The sequence below is a fragment of the Necator americanus genome, chromosome III (assembly GCF_031761385.1).
Source record: "Necator americanus strain Aroian chromosome III, whole genome shotgun sequence".
NCBI lineage: Eukaryota > Metazoa > Nematoda > Chromadorea > Rhabditida > Ancylostomatidae > Necator > Necator americanus.
In genome coordinates, this window is record NC_087373.1 from 34,302,226 (window position 1) to 34,321,068 (window position 18,843).

Sequence of the window (18,843 nt, forward strand, 5' to 3'; positions counted from 1 at the left end):
TGATTTCTGTCATACGGCCTGTAGGAACAATAGTTGTAGTTGGGTCAAGACGACCTGAAGCTCGGTGAAGTTCCGATCGAAGCAGAACGACGAAGATAGTAAATGGGATCGAGGAAGGAACCCCGCCAGCACTACTATCACTGCAGCTCGGGTAAAGCAGGCGACGTTCCCACTTCGATCCACTTCGCGTCACTTCGAACACAGCCGTTTACGCGATTGCCCGAGATTCAGCTCGTTTTGACTCTACTATAAGATAATGTCATTAAAAGATCAGGGATAAAATGCAGGTGAGGGCCGGGAGACTTAGAGGTTTCTAATTTCTGGACATAAATAAATAAATCGTGCCTACGCTCTAAGGGCTAAGCATTAATTTTAGAGGATCTATGACATGTAAGCTAAAGTTACTGAGGGAAAAAGTAAGTTAGAGCGTCGAGAAATAAAGGCACCATTGAGTGCCCCCTCCCTCCCAACTCCCACGATCACAAGTCACAAAAAGAGAAATTTTCATCAGAATACGCCTTTGGAGCAAAATTTTGAAGGAAATTTAAGCTTTGAAAAGAAATTTGCGCCTTACCGATCCATGCCAACTGACAGAAAAGCATCCATGGAAATCAGCTTGCGGGCTCAATAATGCTATGCTATGGTTCGGCGAATTGTCTGTACACGACTGAGAATGCCGAGGATGGAATGCATACAAGACAAAACAAAAACAATCTATTCATTAGGAAGGCAACAAATCTCCAGGACAAAAAAAAACTACATGTCACATAATGGGACTGCGTATACAAGTCTGAATGCTACTGGGTAGCGGTGGCTTTGCTTATACTAAGTACAATCAGGCATTTGAGTGTAGCCCGTGCGTATTTACGAGCGGCAAATGACCTGCACAGTCATTTGCCGCAAGTTATCCAGATATTGCAAAAAGGTGTTGTCGTCCAGCACACCGCCAAAGAAATACCCAAATAGGTCTGATACTTAGAGGGAGCGTGAATCTTTCATATCAACTCTCCATTTCGAGACGCTGAACTGTCGGACACTGTCAACTCGAGAATGCTCGGGTCACTCGGAGACGAAAGACACTTCAAGCGAGACGCCAACTCAAACTGGCCAATGATAAGCAGCAGTGACGGATGAATGGATTCTGTGCGAGTTCTTGCACTAGGTCGAGAAAGTTGACGAGAACTCTCTTCAAGAACGACACGATTCGGGGAAGATGTGGGCAACAGCATCAGGCAATAATATAGTTGGGTCAAAACGAAACAAAGCTCTGTGCTGCGTGGGTGGGTGCTCTCAAAACGGCGCAGTAGGGATAGCGGCTGGGATCAAGGCAGCAGACTGCAGCGATGGGTGGTGCTAGCAGGGTTACCCATTCGACCCCTAACCGCGCACCTCTTCGAGCGGGGCTGCTTACGGAACTAGACCGCAACCAGATCAGTTACCAGAGGTAAGGTATGCTCTTTGATAGCTGCTTCCACTGCGCATCGGTTACTTACAGACAAAATTTATTTAATTCAACTAAGAAAGGAAATGTCCTTTGCAGTTCTGGAGAAGTGCTCTACCTTGACTTCCACAATGGAATATGTGAATAGGAGGCGAACGATTGTTGTGGGTTTTTTTTGTTAAAATATAAACTACATTCGAATATGTGACATTTGCTTATTTTATTCTATAACAAGCATAATCAAGAACAACAAACTTTACCACACCATTAATTTACTAATAAATTGCTCTGATCCTGTGCACAAACTCCATATCATAGTAATATTTTGAAATATTACAAGCTAAAGTTTACTATGTGGTGATCCTATCATATCGATTAAATTGGCGTTTGCGAATATATTGGCTGGGTCGAGTTCAGCCTGAATGAATGATATTATTGACTAACCTGTGTCGCAACAAAGGGATGGAAGACGTAAACCAACCTTTATCGCTTTCAGCAATGATACACCTACGGCACCTTGTGAGGTGAGCATCCATTGTTTTCGAAGTTTTCCAACACCATGATGGTGAGAAATGCTACCGCCGCATGCAATGATCTCGTCACGTGCAGCCGTCTGAACCATCATCGTTGACTAAGTTAATCTACATAAAAAAAAATTCCTTCTTTGCTTCCCCAAGAAGGTATAAGCACCAATCCAAGCAGGTGCACGTGCTGTTTTTGGGAGGTTGTTGTGCAACTGTTAGCAGCAGTCCTGTTCTCAAGTGAACAGCTATTTGTTTACTGATCTGAAAGCTCAAACGACCACCTTTGTCCATGCCTATGTCGTTGCTAGAGTCGTCTCATCTTCATCTTATATCGCGATATCTGGCGAGATGCAATACATACATAGTTCCCACTAAATTACAGGCACTGGGCTCACGTACGACAAACAGATCAATAAATGTCTCAGCCTGCTAGTGTATCTGAATCAGGCCTTTCCCGAGTCATTTCCAGAAATTCCCCCCCTAATCCTCTCTTGCATGGAGCAGCATCGATGCTCCAAAGTTTATGAGTAGTTGAAGAATCCCCGTAGTTTTTTTTTCGTTTTACCTTCGAAATTGCGGAGTTGGTGCCAGTACTTCTTGATAGTATTTGTGCGTTAATTGAGTAAGTACACTTTTCATCTAAGAAGTCTGCTTGAAGTTTTTTCGGGTGAATTTTAGAAAGGTTCCACCATTCATGTGGCACGTCATAAACTACAAGGGAACCGAATTTCCGCATAATTGGCAGCAACAACACATATTTCGGGTGATATTTGAGAGAAAAAACTCGAATACCAATTTCGATAATTTCCTTGGTATCTTCAACTTACTTCAATTTTGTCATACACCTCCAAGGCGTTATCAAGACCACGACCGTTGAATCCAAAGTAGAAGTAAACGCAAGCACCGGCATCATAGATTTGAGTTACTCTGAGAGGGAAAATTAATGCGGAGCAGAACCGTAACATGAAACATGAACAATCTGGAATAGCCAAACGATTCTTGACAAATTCAACGATTTTCATGTCGTTTTGATCCGACTACAACTGCAAATGACTAACCCAACTTACCGACAACTCGACAGCACTGGATACTGCACACCCAAGGTTTTAGCTTGCCGTTTGATCAATTCTTTTACGTTACGGCATAGATTCAATACCTTAATTAGACCATAGAAATACTGAGAAACCAATAATCCGAGAAGACATTTGAGGCGCACCTTATCCCATGGTACGGACGTTTCGAAAGATTCACCTAGCACACCGTAGTCCATACCGAGATCCTAAACGGAAACTCAAACGTTATGTCCCATACCAACTTTTACCTTGACCACAGAACGTCCGAACGTGGATCAGATGCATTTTGGGATATGGGACAGTACGTGTACTACAGTAGAAAGAAAAAAATAGAGAATAAAAAATGCTGCCACTGAAGAGAATACGACCCACGGGTGATCGTATGCGAGAGGTCAGAAATAACGCTTAAGTTCCATATCCCGACGACATTAGAAACGATTAAAAACGACAAGTCACATGATAGCCAATATATTACGGTTCTTCATCAACTTACTCTCAAATAAGCAATCGCAAAAGTTAATCGATATCCGTATTTGCCATTCTCTTCGCCTCCCACCTAAAAATGGATTGCTCTTAGAGAACTATCCGGTAGATATTTGATTATTTCGAACTGTACTAAGCAAGAAATATAAACATACAACGCCTCTGTAGCGCTCGGCGAGTGCGTAGAGTCGTCGTTCGTCATTGTTCACCTCATCAGCTGTTCCTTCGAACACGCAAGTTGCTGCACACATCTCATCGACCTGAAAATATGTACACCCTTCTGACCATAAGCTCTGACCGTTGGTAATACATGTAATAATATTATAACAGAATTTCGAAACAACTTTTTCAGGCCTTTTTTTAACGCGGTTTAACTCTTTACTGGCAGTCGCCGCCGTGCGTTCGCTTGCCTAGGTTGCACGTGGCCGCAGTGCGTTTCTTCTGAGCGATGAGCTGTGGCAAACAATGGTCGTAATGCGGAACGAAAATCGTGGGAAAAACACCCACAGTAAATAAATTGAGAAGAAAAAAAAACATATGACAGAGAAATGGAAAATAGCGACTGCATGTAGAGCAATCTGTTCTGCTTTTACCTGGAGTCTAAATGGTTGTTCTTCAAGAAAAAAAAACTCCTAGTGAAAACTGTACTATAGGTTAATCTTCTGACAATAAACACTATAGAAAAATGTCAGGAATTTCAATATAGGAAAGGAAGAGAAGTGTAATATTAAAGCCTCTAGTGCTGTTAACACGATTCGTCCAATTAAAGAAAAATCAGAAGTGTAGTCGGGTCAAAACGACATGAAGCACGGACATTTGCGCAAGCGGCTGCGCTCGAAGCGAGGCGGTTGGGATCGTGTAAGGATCCTCGCTGCCGCCAACCACCTCTGCAGTTCGCCTTGGTCCAACCTCGATTCCAACCGCTGTCTCCACCGCACCGCTTCCGAGCGCGGCCGCTTACGTAACGGTCCGTGCTTCATGTCGTTTTGACCCAACTATATAATAGAAACGCAAAAAACTCACATGAAAACCTTTCCATTTTGTGACGTACATCTTACTCATTGAACTTTTAAGTGAAGCCCAAAACGACTTCGATTCTAGTTTTAAGGCTTGTCCCATGATAAATTGTTCGTTGTCCACGAGTCTAAGAGAAGCTGGCTGGATTCTCTAGAAACAGAATAATTTATCTTTTAGCGAAAAAAAAAAACCAAAGACAATTCTTAGTTGTTAAAATATTGGAGATTTATGGAAGCGCCTGAAGATTCTAGTAAGCTCCTTCTGGATTTTTTGGATTTTCATGGGTTAGTAGGTTTTTGATCAATAGCGCGACAGTAGAATCAGCGAAAGATTTGATAAAAGTCGGGCTGAGCCGGGGATCGATCCCGGGACCTCTCGCACCCTAAGCGAGAATCATACCACTAGACCACTCAGCCGTGACACCGGCGCTAGATGTTTCATATCTGTAACAAGTGATCACCGCTGATAATATTTCCGTCCAGATGACGTCGATTGATAAATGAGTAGCAACGTGAAGAAGGGGTCAGTGGAAAAAGTCGCCGCGGCTGAGTGGTCTAGTGGTATGATTCTCGCTTAGGGTGCGAGAGGTCCCGGGATCGATCCCCGGCTCAGCCCGACGTTTTGGGTGTTAATCTAATATAAATTCCCAAATGAATATTGCTGTTGCTAATCTGACGACCGGATAAGATGAAAATTCTAAGGGTTTCTACAGATGTAGGCAAATGTAGAAAACATATATAAAAAATGTCCCTACCTGTCTGGCAACTTCTCTGAGAAATTCCACACCATGTGTAAAGTCGGGAAACACAAGACTACCATGACGCTTCACTTCTGGTAATGGGAAGATTTTTATTGTGACCTATAATCAATGAGATTCATGCGGATGCGTCCAAGAAAAGAAAGTGTTTTTTTTTTTTGAAAAAGAAAAAAAAGAGTAATTAAAATTATATATAATACCAAAAAGGAAGTTGTTAATAATGTTCTTGGCAATACTTACAACAATGTCTTGACTTTGGATAGACCAAAAAGTTCCGATTATGAGTGTTATTTTTTTTAGATTAACATATTTATGACTGCAATAATATTTTATATACTAAGCAACATAACAAAACAGACACATTTAATCTTTCAGTTTCTAGATTAAGCCATGATAACTCCCCTAAATATATTGAAAGTTTTGAATAAGTTGTTGTCAAGAAGTTTTTTTTTTTGATTTTATCGACCGACTAAACTGAAGTCTCTTCATACAAATATATAATAAAAAAGTACTATTATTTCAATTGTCTAATAATAATAAACATATCACTTACAAATATCCTAGACTACAAAAATAAAGAATAAAGAATACAGTCATTGGCGTATCAATCCACTCAGGATGCTCAAGTCAGTGTTTTTATCCACCGAGACATCTCTGGAATCAATTTATCGAGCCCAAAAGAATGAATAGCCGGGTTGGCACTAGGGTAGTTTCGAACCGTGTGGCTACAACGGACCTCTAACCGACTGCGCCACAATCACCCACATAAAATAAAGAATTTTAAGAACTTTTCTAATGTGTTAGTATTTACTCTGCCTATATAATCTCCATGACCAACATTTAACTTACCGGATCTACATGGCTATATGAGCATTCTTCTTGCTTTATCGAGGCTATATAAAGTTAGCTCTTTCTTGTTATCTTTATTCCATATCCATTCCTCCTTAATGAATAGCCTCGAGAGTGAACTTTTCTTACCGCTCTTCTCAACATTACCATTTCCAATCTCCCCTTTATTCCAAGGGTAAAGGCGAAACCGAGAAATATTTAACTCTAACTTTTATAAAGGATAAAGAATAGTGTCTGGCGTTAATCAATCCGCTTGGGATGCACCCCCACGTTCACTACAATTCAGAATCGTTTGAGGTTCACGAATGTGTAACTAGCCTATAGAGTGACCTGTGGGGGCTAGCCGATGAGTCAAGTGAGTGTTTTTATTCTCCCAGACAAGTCTGGTACCAACTTATCGACCCCGAAGGGATGAAAGGCTTGGTGAGCACCAGGGCTAACTTTCATACTCTTATAAATATCTATTCTATACAAAAGTTCCATTACCTAGAGTTACATAAATCGTCCATGTGAGAATTAAAACTACAAAGCCCAAACACTTGGAATAAAATTATACTACAAAATATTTCTACCAATTTCCCGCCAAAGGGATCTATTCACAAATCGAAAGCACTGAAATCTAGAAACGACATCAATGACAAATAAGAAGTGTTCGATTAACGGAGAAGAGTGGCGTGGACTTTCCTGACACTTCAAGAAATGCAAACATTTACAAAGTGCAACGAATTTTCCTCTAATACTCTCAGAGTTAAAGACTTGCATAAATCTGCTACGGCGAGTTGTGTCCAAAGAAGCAAACTTTAGAAAAGAAAATAGCGGAACGTTGAGAATTACAAATTAGAAAAAATAGTGCAGGACGAATGAATGAATGAATAAGTGAATGAATGAATGAACGGACGAATAAATGGATGGGCACCCACCTCGGTAACAACTCCCAATGTTCCTTCAGATCCTAAAATTACGTGATGAAGATCGGGACCGCTAGAGATACGTGGAACCTGTAGCATAACTGATTTGATTGATGAATCGCAGCCTTTTTTCGGCGAATATTGATACCCAATATTGATCGATCACTGACCTGACACTGCTTATGAATCATTCCTTTCGCAGTGGCAAAATTAACATGCACGAGGAGATCCTCAATGTTACCATATCTAGAACAATGAAATTGTTGCTTCCATAGGATCCTAACTAAGTAACGATAAAAGTGCAACGAAATAAATTGATAATACATCAAATTTAAGGCAACGTCTCACGAAATTGACCATGTTGGGATCGTTCCATGAATAGAAAGGGGTAAGTTGTAAAACACTGAAACAGCTTTGTGCGCTCCCGTCTCCCCAACGATGAAACTTACTACGGGTGATAGAACGCAGGCAATCAGCTACTCTCCTGCGATTGTATAGGTGAGGCAGCTTCTGGTGAGATAGATTAGTTTCTAGCGGGATAGCTGACGTTCAAGATGCACAGAGTTGCCAGAGTGCACAGAATTTTGACAGAGTTGCCCATGTTTTATCGCGTAGTTAGTTGCATCGTTGGGGAGACGAGATCACACAAGGCTACTTTACCTGCATTTTTCTACATTACTAAGCGGAAATGAGCGTATTCATACTTGTGGACTGCGAACTGCAATGCTTCTATACCTATTATTGGAGATCTCAAATTCGTCTACTCCTTGATACGTTCCACTAAAAAAATGAGAAAGAGTAAGTAATACTTACTTATTCTTCTTCATTCCACTAGCTCTTGTCGATACCCAACCTCCTAGAGTTGAGAATTCGATTGAGTCTGGCTCATGTCCACAAGTGTAGCCCTTATCGTTAAGCTGACGCTCGAGCGATTGGCCAACGATACCGGCCTTAAAGAATGGATTATTATGTTGGGAATGAACAGTTAGTTGAAGAGAAAAGAAAAAAAAAGAATGTCTGCTAGATTAACAAAACATTCATCAATTGTTTATTATTCGATTTACATTCTTTTACAACAGGTCCCACCTGTGCTCTACATGTCAGATTCTCCCGATCGATCCAGATGATTCTATCCATCAAGGCCATATCCAAAGAAAGCACCGGACGCTTCTCGTAGTCTGGACATTCCAATGCTTGCGACACCGATGTACCGCCTCCAATCGGAATGATCGCACAATTAGTGCTCATAGCAATTTCAATAATCTACAATGAAAGATCAATAGTCCCAATAAAAAACCAATAAAAATAGATAAACCCTAACAAAAGGTGAAGAGTTTTCAAAGTCACTTGAGGTAGCGCGTTCTTCAATTTCCTTAGACTGACACTAACTCATCCCCAACCCTCGACGGAAAGAAAAAAAAAACGAATTTCTTTCTTGATTTCTTGAGATACACCAGGAACTGTAATCTTCTTGTTAAAATTTGTCTTTCCAACACCACCGTCTCACTTTTTTACCGTTTAAATAGCTTTTGGTCCAATCTCACAACTTTCCAGTACTTTTTTATCCGCTCTCGACTTCATATTACCTCAACTCTCTCTAATTCCTCTCTCAAACTTGCGGAGACTCCATTTTTTTTCGGAAAACATCAAGTAACGTTGTCCTAATCAAGTGAAATGTGTGTAGTGAGGAGAAAGAAAGTATTCACTGGGGAAGAAACCAATTTAACTGAAAAAATACACAGTAGGATCCAAGAAACGAAAGGAGAAAATGTAGTTGAAAGTGGAGAGGACAGTCAGTGGCTCCATTATTTCTGGACGTTCCATCTTACTTTTTTTCTCTTAGTATCTTTAGCTTACATGTCATAGACTCTACAAGACTAATGCTTAGGTCTTAGGGGCCCGACTGGTTCAGCTATTTACTTCCAGAAATAAGGACGCTGCAGAGTGCCCCCTCCCCACATATTTACATTTTAACCGAAACGGAATACTATAGTCAAAGGTAGTAGTCGGAAAAAATCACATACTTAGAAGAATGAAAATAAATGGTAAATAGTTCCTTCCGGTAGAAATTTTTAAGAGAAAATAGCTAGGTTTTCTCCCATTCTTTCTTCTGGATCGTCAATTGCTCCATCGCTTACCTTAAGCACATCTTGTTCGCTCCGTGGCCATACAACAATATCCGGTATTCGTGGGAATTTTCCATGTCTAAGATGGACAATATCATGCACCTGAACAGAACAGATTTATAGATTGGTTGGTCTAAAAAAAAAAAGGAAGAAATAAAGTCATGCCATATTTTCTCATTCAGTTCAGTTTATGCAGAAAAAAAATGATGAGATGGTGACTTGAAATTCGCAAGATTTTCTCCTCAACTAGATCAAGATATAAAACAATACTCATATAACAGAAGTAATCCTTAATTAATATAGCATGACCTTATTTCTTCTCTTAGTTAACCTTAGCTTTAAGCCGGCTGAAAAACTTAAGATCTCATCTTTTGTTTTGCATAAACTTAGCTGAATGAGAAAATATAGCATGATCTTATTTCTTCTTTTAGTTGATTAGTTGTTGAGTTCCTTTAAGGAGCATATAAGAAACAAAAAGGACTTAAATTCTTGCTTTGTTACTTCCATGAATAAAGCGCAGAAGTTTTCAGCAAACCATGCATTAAGCTTGATTTCATACTCTATTTCAACCTCTGATTCGAAACACAATTAAACCGCAAAAACCATCACGGAACTTATGATACGGTCCAATCAAAAACTCGCAGTGTCCGTGATTTGACTGCTTGTCATATGTTTGAGCCCAATCAATATATACAGTAGACATTTGCGTTGCAAGACGCTTGTCTAACTCCTCGCTCTGAGTCAATGCCAGCGCCGTACCGCAGCGCGCGCAGTAGAATGCGCATGGGACCGCGCCTGCACACGAGTCGCGCAAGTGTCCTGCAACGCAGTTGTCTACTGTAGATTCATTGGGCCGTTTGGGCCGTATTAAACTAGAAATGTTTGTTTGAATGTACTAGATTTTTTCGCGGGAAAAGCCAGAGATGGGGTTGTAGATTGCGGGAACTGTGGTAGTATCGCTCAGATCTTCCTAATCATTGTAAAAAAACGGTTTTTTTTTGTTTCTTTTTTCACGACGACTTCAACTGCGACGCGATGGCACCCTTCTGCACGCGCCGCGTCTACGAGCGAGAGGTCGGAGACTAAAGAGGTCTTCACACCAGTCTTTTCAAGTAAAACCAATGAATAAGCTGTTGAGGGGACCGTGGCATGTATAAGGGTGCACATTTTTTTACGACAAATAGGGAGAGATGAGCAGAACCACCTCCGATTCCACAGTCCAAAACACCATCTCTAGCTTTTCCCGCCGGTTTCTCCACCACGTCAAATTCGTGACATACTGCCTTTAACTACGGCCTCCTACCGTAGATCGATTCTGGAGCGTTCACACTACAGCAGAACAATCACCACAATTGATTTGATCGATGGGGTTTGCTGCTTCATAGTCGGGTCAAAACGACAGCAAGCACGGGCAGTTGCAGACAGTCGTTAGAATCGAGGTGAGAACACGGCGAGCTGCAGAGATGGGTGGCGGCAGCGAAGACCCTCACACGATCCGAACCGCTACGCTCCACCGCGCTGCTTCGAACGCAGCCGCTTGCGCAAATGTCTGTGCTGTCTTCATGTCGTTTTGACCCTACTATGCTTCCACTTCGCCTACCTTCCTCACTTACCGTATGTCCATGAGCTCGCATAAGTCGCATTCGTGGTGCGTTTGAGAATGAGATGTTCGCTTTCTGCAGTTCCTCGTAAATCTCATCATTTTCAACTGGTTGCGGGATTTTGATGTCGGTGAGTTTTTGACTTGGTGTTATGTAGTCGATATCTACACCAAGGTTCTCCTGGAACCATGGCCGGAGATACGGCATCACTTGTCCGGACATATCATATCTAAAGAAAAGAACGGTGAAATAAAACTATTCGGTTCATTTGTGTCGTTTCAGAGATCTGCAGTCAATCAATACTAGAGCTCTTTTTTTCAGAAGATTTCAGAAACACATCTGATTCACCTAAGTATTTGTAAGGAACGGAAAGTTCTCTCTTATTTACTCTTTCCATTCTTTTTTCCTTCTTCTCTGCCCTCTTCACCCTTTCCCTCTCTCTTTTTTTTTCTCCTTCAATTCATTTCTTCCTTCCCTCTTTCCTTGTTTATTTCCTCTTTTGTTTTTCCTTTCCTTTTTTCGTTCTTTTTTTCTTCTCTTTCTTTCTTCCTCTGTTCTTTCTCCCTCTTCGAAGCGATTAAGTTGCATTGCCACCAACAAATAGCCCCATTACTGAATCTGCGACCTTGAAATACTTGCAACACCTATAAGAACACGACCATGTGTATGTCGGAAAGAAGGTGAGCGAATTAACAAATCACAACGTCCGCGCCCCGCCCTCTTGTTTTTCACATACGCTCGACAAAGTTTTTTTCTTTGTATACAATCGCCAGAATATTTCTTTCTCTTCCTCTTCCAGTCATTTCCTTACTTTCTTTCTTCTTTCTTTTATTCCTTCCTTGTTTTTTCCTCTCTCCCTCTCTGAAGCAATTAATGAGAACTGGATACGTGGACTGGTAGCCGAGTTTAGCTCCGGCAAGGTTGGGAAAGCGTACGGTTTCATTAAAAATCAATCAGCATTATAAGTGTTAACCATGGTGAACTTAAAGGGATCACCCCACGAATCTGGGTGACGCGTGATTCAGGTGGGTTATGCTTATACGAGGTCATAGATTATGGGGAGGAATGTAATTCCGACAATTTCTTTCAAATTCCGTAAAAAATGGCCCGAAGATGCAGCTTTGAACGTGCAGGGGCGCTATTTTCTACAACGAGTTCGATTGGAGCCTGGCTTGTGCACGCGCCGCATTTTTCGGGCCATTTTTTACGGCATTTAGGGAGAAATGGACGGAATCACCCTCCTCCCCATAATCTACGACCCCGCATAGGCATTACCCACCTGAAGCCCGCACCACCCCAGATTCGTGGGGTGATGCCTTTAATAATAAGCACGACTACTGGAGTGGTATGTGTTCGGACGAGTATACCAGTGTAAGAATATCACATGAACAAATCTAACTGATTCAGAAAACACGCATGTTGTAGTGTTATGGTGTAAGGTTCAGATACCATGGTGTATAGTTGGGTCAAAATTACATGGACTTCAGTGCAGTTGCGTGAGCGGCTGCTTTCGAAGCGCTGCGGTTAAAGGCATCACCCCACGAATCTGAGGTGGTGCGGATTTCAGGTGGAGTATTCGTGTCCGGAAACGTAGATTATGGAAAGGTGGGTGATTCCGCCGATTTCTTGCTAATTGGCGTAAAAACGGCACAGAAGATGCGGCGTGTGCACACGGCTGGCGTGCTCCAATCGAACTCGTTGTAGAAAATACCGCGCCGGAACGCTTGCAACCTGCAAATTAAGAGGAAATGGACGGAATTGCCCTCCTCCCCATAACCTACGATCCCGTATACGAATACTCCACTTGAAATCCGCACCGCCACCAGATTTGTGGGTTGATGCGTTTAAGCGTAGGGATTACGATCGAGGTGGAACCATTACAAACCATTGCGGAGATAATGGTGCTTGCAAAGGCTCTCCTTCTTCCGAACAGCTGCGCATAACCGCAGCTTCGACCGCAGCCGCTTACGCAAATGCACGATCGAGATGGGACATCGCAAACTGCAGCGATAAGTGGTACTAGCAATGGTTTCCTTTCGTCCCTAACCGCTTCGCTTAACCGCACCGCACCCGCCTACGCAACTGCACCGATTTCGTTTACGTCGTGTGTTGATCTGGCTATATACGCATGTTTTCTGTGCAAAACGACTTACTTATCTCCAGTCATAGTAATATGTCCAGACGGGGTTAATTTGAAATAGGAGTCAGCATAGCCCCAACCATTCCATTTGAGAATGACGTCACTGAAAATTTCCGTTAAATCACCTCATAGATCAGTCAGGCAAGATAGAAAGTACAATTAAAGACAATTTATACTAGGAAACTTTTTCAGAACTAGTCATATAAAAGGAATTCAGTCAGTATGCTCGAACTAAGGAACAATTGCTGAAAAAATTTTCAAAATGAACTCACCGATATGACTTCGGTACATTGTGTTCCTTCAAGTAATCCATCTGGAAAATATTTAGAAAATTATCTAACGCGAAATTATTATCTTGCAGATGAATAGGAATCATGAGAGAGAGAAAAAGAGTAGAACGATAGAAAAGAAGGAATTTTCTTTACAACTGTTGTTACAATAAGGAGATAGCCCTTGTATGTAAATATTAATTTATAAAATATTTATAAAATATTTACTAACCCCGTAATTGTTTTTTTAATGGAAAGGATGAGGAATTTGCGAATTGCTCCGCACGCGTCGCAGTCTCGCGGGCAAACACAGATGAAGGCGACTATAGATAGGTCATAGTAAGTCTCACGCCCCAATGTTGAAGGTTTAGAGCTGGCAAATTTAAAATGAAAATGTCTCGCCGACAATTCCCTAAAGATACGTGACAATCGACTCGATCAATCAAGAACTATACAATTCGCGTGTTGTTTTACGTTGCCGTCGTTCAGACGGCGAAGAAAAAAAAGGGATGATTGACGATTCCGATTTCATCTCTTCCTAATATAGCCTGGAATTTGATCAGCACTGTTGATCGCTGTGTGAATAGCCCTAATCACAATCAATATCTACAAAATTTACTCAAACTACTACTATTCTACATTAGAAGTTTAATTCAACAACTGCGATATCGCCGAAACCGAAAGCTGTTAACGAACAAAGACCAATACAAATCATGACTACAGTACACAAGCAAATAAATATTTTTGAAAAAAAAAACTGTGTAATTCAACTCAAGTTTACAGTATTACAGTCAATCCTGCGCTAATGAGAGATATGCGTTACAGTAACATTTTGATCGTATCTCTCTAATGAATGCGGATGAAGAAGGGGACTCATAGAGTTCGGGAACACCTCTCTTTTCGGAATTATCCTGCTCCAAACCCTATGGATCTAACCCTGTATTCAATATATCTGTCGTCAGAAGGATAAATGCGATGAAAGCGAAACCATCGGCGACTTCTTCTTTTTCAATCATTTTCCAATCTAATCAATAATATTTGGCTTCTCGCTGCTTTCCTGACGCAAACCGGTGTAACGGCCGCTCCGCTTCGGGATCTAAGCATTTGCTGTAGAAACATTTCCGGTGACGAAACGAGTGGAAAGTATTTTTGCCGCATGCGATGCGTTTTTCCGCGAACGAATTTTTATTGCACAGCAATGCAATCCACTCAGGGCACATTTTTCCGCTAGAGTGCGTTTGTCCAGCAGAAAAAAAAATTTATTGGATACATGTCCTGGACGATCATTAAAGGCATCACCCCACGAATCTGGGATGGTACAGATTTCAGGTGGAGAGCTGCTGTACGGGGTCGTAGATTATGGAGAGGAGAGTGATTCCGTCCATTTCTTCCTAATTGCCGTAAAAACGGACCGGAAGATGCAGCGCGTGCACACGGCTGGCGCGCTCCAATCGAACTCATTGTAGAAAATACCGCTCCGGAACGCTTGAGGCCGTATCTTCGGGGCGTTTTTTTTACGGCAATTAGGAAGAAATCGACGGAATCACCCCCTCACGATAATCTACGACTCCGTATAGGCACCACCCACCTGAAACCCGCACCACCCCAGATTCGTGGGGTAATGCCTTTAACGGAAGTGTAAAGATGCTATAATTGGGGATATAGCGTTCATTATTTCGTTTTTGTACTTCACTCGACAATAAAAACTGAAAAAAATTAGGAAATATATAAAAGTGCAGTGAAAAACTCGTTCAATTAGGGATTGGTCATAGGGAGTCGTAACTTATCACGTTTTCATTTAACTTATCCTGTAATTTACTCTTTATTTACGCATGATTGACGCATAAAAACAGAAGATAAAAAACAAATAAGCCAGAAAAGATTGAGTTGCTAGTGAATAGGATAGAAGGATAGGAGATCAAGGATCTGCTCCTCGAATACGATCACCACACCATGGATTCCATGAACTGATGAAAGATTAACACGAGGAAAACGGTAAACGTCAATGTTTACTATAAGTTCAATGGGTTCATTGATGAAAGAGAAGTAGGTTGTATTCTCGGCTCACATCAAATAGCAATAGCAATGGCAATTTTGTCAAAATATTACAGCTTTGACGGGACTTTTTTTTTTGCTAAGAATCTCCTCACTTCTACTAGAAAGTTGTCAATAAATTTACGATTTATACTTTTTCACCAAAATTTGCAAAGACAGTTACGAAAGAATTGTTTTTGATTGCATTTGAAGGAGTAATAAGTAATAAAGACGACAAACGACAGAAAAATGTATGAGGTTTGCGGGCAACGCCGTCGCCTGGACACGTGCTGATAAGAATTCCTTGATAACGAGGAGATGAGGTGAATGCCTAGTGCCGGAACAAAGTTCGACTGTCGAAAGTCTCTATACGCTTACCCTAAACCATCTGCTCTGAATGAATGAGTGAATGAATGGATGAATGGATGAATGAATGAATGAATGAATTAATGGATGAACGATTGAGTAAATGGGCGAACGAATGAGTGGATGAATGAATGAATGAATGAATGAATGGATGTATGAGCGGATGATCGAATGACTGATTGGATGAACGTATGAATGAATGAGCGAATGAATTAATGAGCGTCTGAATGTACGTATGAATGAATGAATGAATGAATGAATGAACGAAAAACGCGAATAAATGTATAGATTAACGAAATGCAAAAATGAACGAATTAGGAAGCAGAAGCAAAAAAGTGAGCAATGAGAAGGTATATGACAGCAGTTTGATCTAGTTCGTTTTTGCATTTCCTCAATATTGTGAGCAGTGAGCTGCATAGGCTAATGGATTGCAAATACTTCCACAATTTTTTCCTGTTTTTTTTTTTCGTCTCTGTTCATCTTCTTGTTCTTGTTTTCAAATAAAAGTAAACCATGGTTCTGTCATAATCATTATCATAATGGTGTTAAGGGCGGGTGTAGTGTAGCGGTTAGAGGTTCTGCTTCCTCCACGGGTTGGAATCTGCCCTAGCGCTCACCAAGCCTTTCATCACTCCGGGGTCGATAAATTGGTACCAGACTTGTCTAGGAGGATAAAAACACTGACTTGACACATCGGCTAGCCACCGCAAGTCACTGTATAGGCCAGATACACGTTCGTAAACCATTCTAATGATTATGAATTGAAGTGAACGTGGGGGCGAATCCCAAGCGGAATGATTAACGCCAGAAACTTTATCCTTTATCATTATGGTGTTCTTGATCATTCAAGATGATTCATTCACTTTTTCTTTCTATCATCGAAGTTGATCACGTAGCATAAAGCCAAAATCAGGCTTTTAACCAAGCGTCAGTTAGAAACGAAATCTTCGAATAATTTGAAGAAGTGTTGCAAGTCAAATTTTTTCAAGTGCATCCACTTAACACCTTCCCAATCCAAAAAAAAAGTGGAAACTGGTTGCAGAAACTGAATTTAACATCAACAGAACCAAAAATCATCTCCTTTTTTAATCATTTTCCCTAATTGATTTATGTTCTTGAGTGTTAATGATGGTAAGCACTAAAAGAATAATATTTGAATCCGGAATTAACAATAAGTGCTTATAGCGGCCGGTAATTGGTCAATAAAGTTGTGTAATTGAAGGCAGCATTCGCGAAAATCTTTGATTTCACAATCTCTTCCAGTGATGCTCGTCCTGAGCTCTAACTACTGTTCCAATGCAGAAAATTTCCGCAGAATTTCCTTCTAAATTCATCTTGAAGCGTCAAACTCCAGCTGGCGTGAAATATGTTGTAACGGGGTGACGCGACGCGTCCTTGGTTAAAACGTGCGCTGAACGCCCTCTCTGGTGTGCGAAAAACCGCTTCGATATATTTTCTACCTCCTTTACGTGTTCTCCTCCTTTTTTGTGTATAATAGTGAATGAGAAGGATTATGCACTGTATTAAAGAGTTATTTAAGAGCTCAAGAGTCGAGAGGCGGATTGATTAACGCCTGACGCTGTATCCTCCTTTAGGACTAACCGATTTAGATCAAATATACGCCGTTTAGTTTGATAATTTTTGATTGCACTTTTGATTTCCCGTTTTGGCAGAAGTTTAATAATTCCGCAGTTGAAGAAGTTCTTGTCCTTACTGGCAAAAAACTCGACCGAATCATTTTCACAAACCTCTTTTAAGACCAGTTTCGTACGATCAGGGAGATTTTGCTCGAAAAGGTGGTAGTCGCCCGGTGCCACTTTACGGTGGGTGCGGTAGAACCAGCCATTTAAGCTCTCGGAGCTTCTGATGCGTCGCTAAAGATGTGTGAGGCCTGCCGGCATCTTGATGGAACACCGGCACCTTTCCCACTGATCAATTCTGGTCGCTTATGGTCGATCGCCTGCTTCAGTCTGGTCAGTTGTTGCCAGTAGAGGTCCAAATTTATTGTTTGGCCCGACGGAATTAGCTCGTAGCGGATGATTCCCTACCTATTGGACCATCCTTTTCGGTTTTTCTTCCTGTAATGTCATCTTGAATTCGCGGTTTGGTGCAACCCGACGTGATGTTTTTCGCTAGATGTTTACATCGTCACATATGGCTCACTAAAGACATCTAGCGAAAATGCTCAGAACTTTTTGCTTCACCTAATGTACTTCACCTAGTATATTTATGTCATGCTATGTAATAACGGGCTTAGTCTGTCACGTGTGTGTGTTTGTCTGTGTGTTTGTGAAACGAAATTCGAAAAAGGGGCTGCGCCGGGTCTACCGGCGTCGAATTGGTGCGCCAGCATTGTAGAGCGGTAAAAGGAGGTGACACGAGGTCCATCGGCGAGGAATATATGTGCGGTAAAGCAGCAGTATCACGGAATAACTTCGTGAGCACGTCGCGAAAGGTAAATGGGAGTTTGCAACCGTTTCATACCCATGGCCACTGCCCGCGTTTTTTTTTCCACCTCTTCTCATCCGCGTCTCTATCTCCTTCCATTTGCCCTGCAACATCCCTTCCTCAGAAAGTGGAAACACGACTGAAACTGGCTGATTGAATAGTAGCGAACAGTTTCCATGATCTGACGTGGAACGTTATCTTTATCAGTACGATGATGATGTTTACGTCATTTAATGTTTAAAAAAAAATCATTCTGTAATAACTGTTGAAGGAATCAGGAATAAAACCCATACTTAGGTTAATGCTTTCAAATTGTGTCTATACTATGTTGGTGTTTGTTGGTTGAAGTTTGAATTTTCTTCAAATGCAGAAATAACGCTATTAAAAAGAAAACTATAAAGTCTTTTGGAATTTCTAAAAAAAAATAATAAAGAGGGCGTTGTTATAAAAGCACAATTCTAATTTTCCAGAAATGCCACTACTTTTAATTTTCATTGATCAATGATGGCGAGCGAAGGGAACACTGTAGAAAGTCTGAAGTCCGGCTGTAGCCTGGGCTGGTATAAAGGATAAAGGATAATGTTTCTTGCGTTAATCAATCCGCTTGGGATGATCCCCCGCGTTCACTTCAATTCAGAATCGTTTGAGGTTTACGAACGTGTAACTGGCCTATACAATGACTTGAGGTGACTAGACGATGAGTCAAGTCAGTGTTTTTATTCTCCCAGACAAGTCTGGTACCAATTTATCGACACCGGAGGGATGAAAAAGGCTTGGTGAGCAATAGGACGGATTCGAACCTCCGAT

At 41.2% G+C, this 18,843-nt stretch overlaps 1 protein-coding gene across 1 annotated transcript; it reads right to left on the reverse strand.

Annotated features, from left to right (window-relative positions):
• Positions 1 to 1,781: 1,781 nt before the first annotated feature.
• Positions 1,782 to 13,232, reverse strand: RB195_011886 (uncharacterized protein; the record flags this gene model as incomplete). The annotated part of the gene is made up of 17 exons (XM_013439086.2): positions 1,782 to 1,859; positions 1,923 to 2,054; positions 2,793 to 2,892; positions 3,033 to 3,121; positions 3,182 to 3,244; positions 3,532 to 3,594; positions 3,677 to 3,781; positions 4,545 to 4,688; positions 5,293 to 5,397; positions 7,065 to 7,142; positions 7,223 to 7,298; positions 7,866 to 8,002; positions 8,139 to 8,315; positions 9,191 to 9,280; positions 10,792 to 11,008; positions 12,933 to 13,022; positions 13,192 to 13,232. The coding sequence occupies 17 exons, from the start codon at positions 13,230 to 13,232 to the stop codon at positions 1,782 to 1,784; spliced, it is 1,785 nt and encodes a 594-aa protein (XP_013294540.2).
• Positions 13,233 to 18,843: the final 5,611 nt, after the last annotated feature.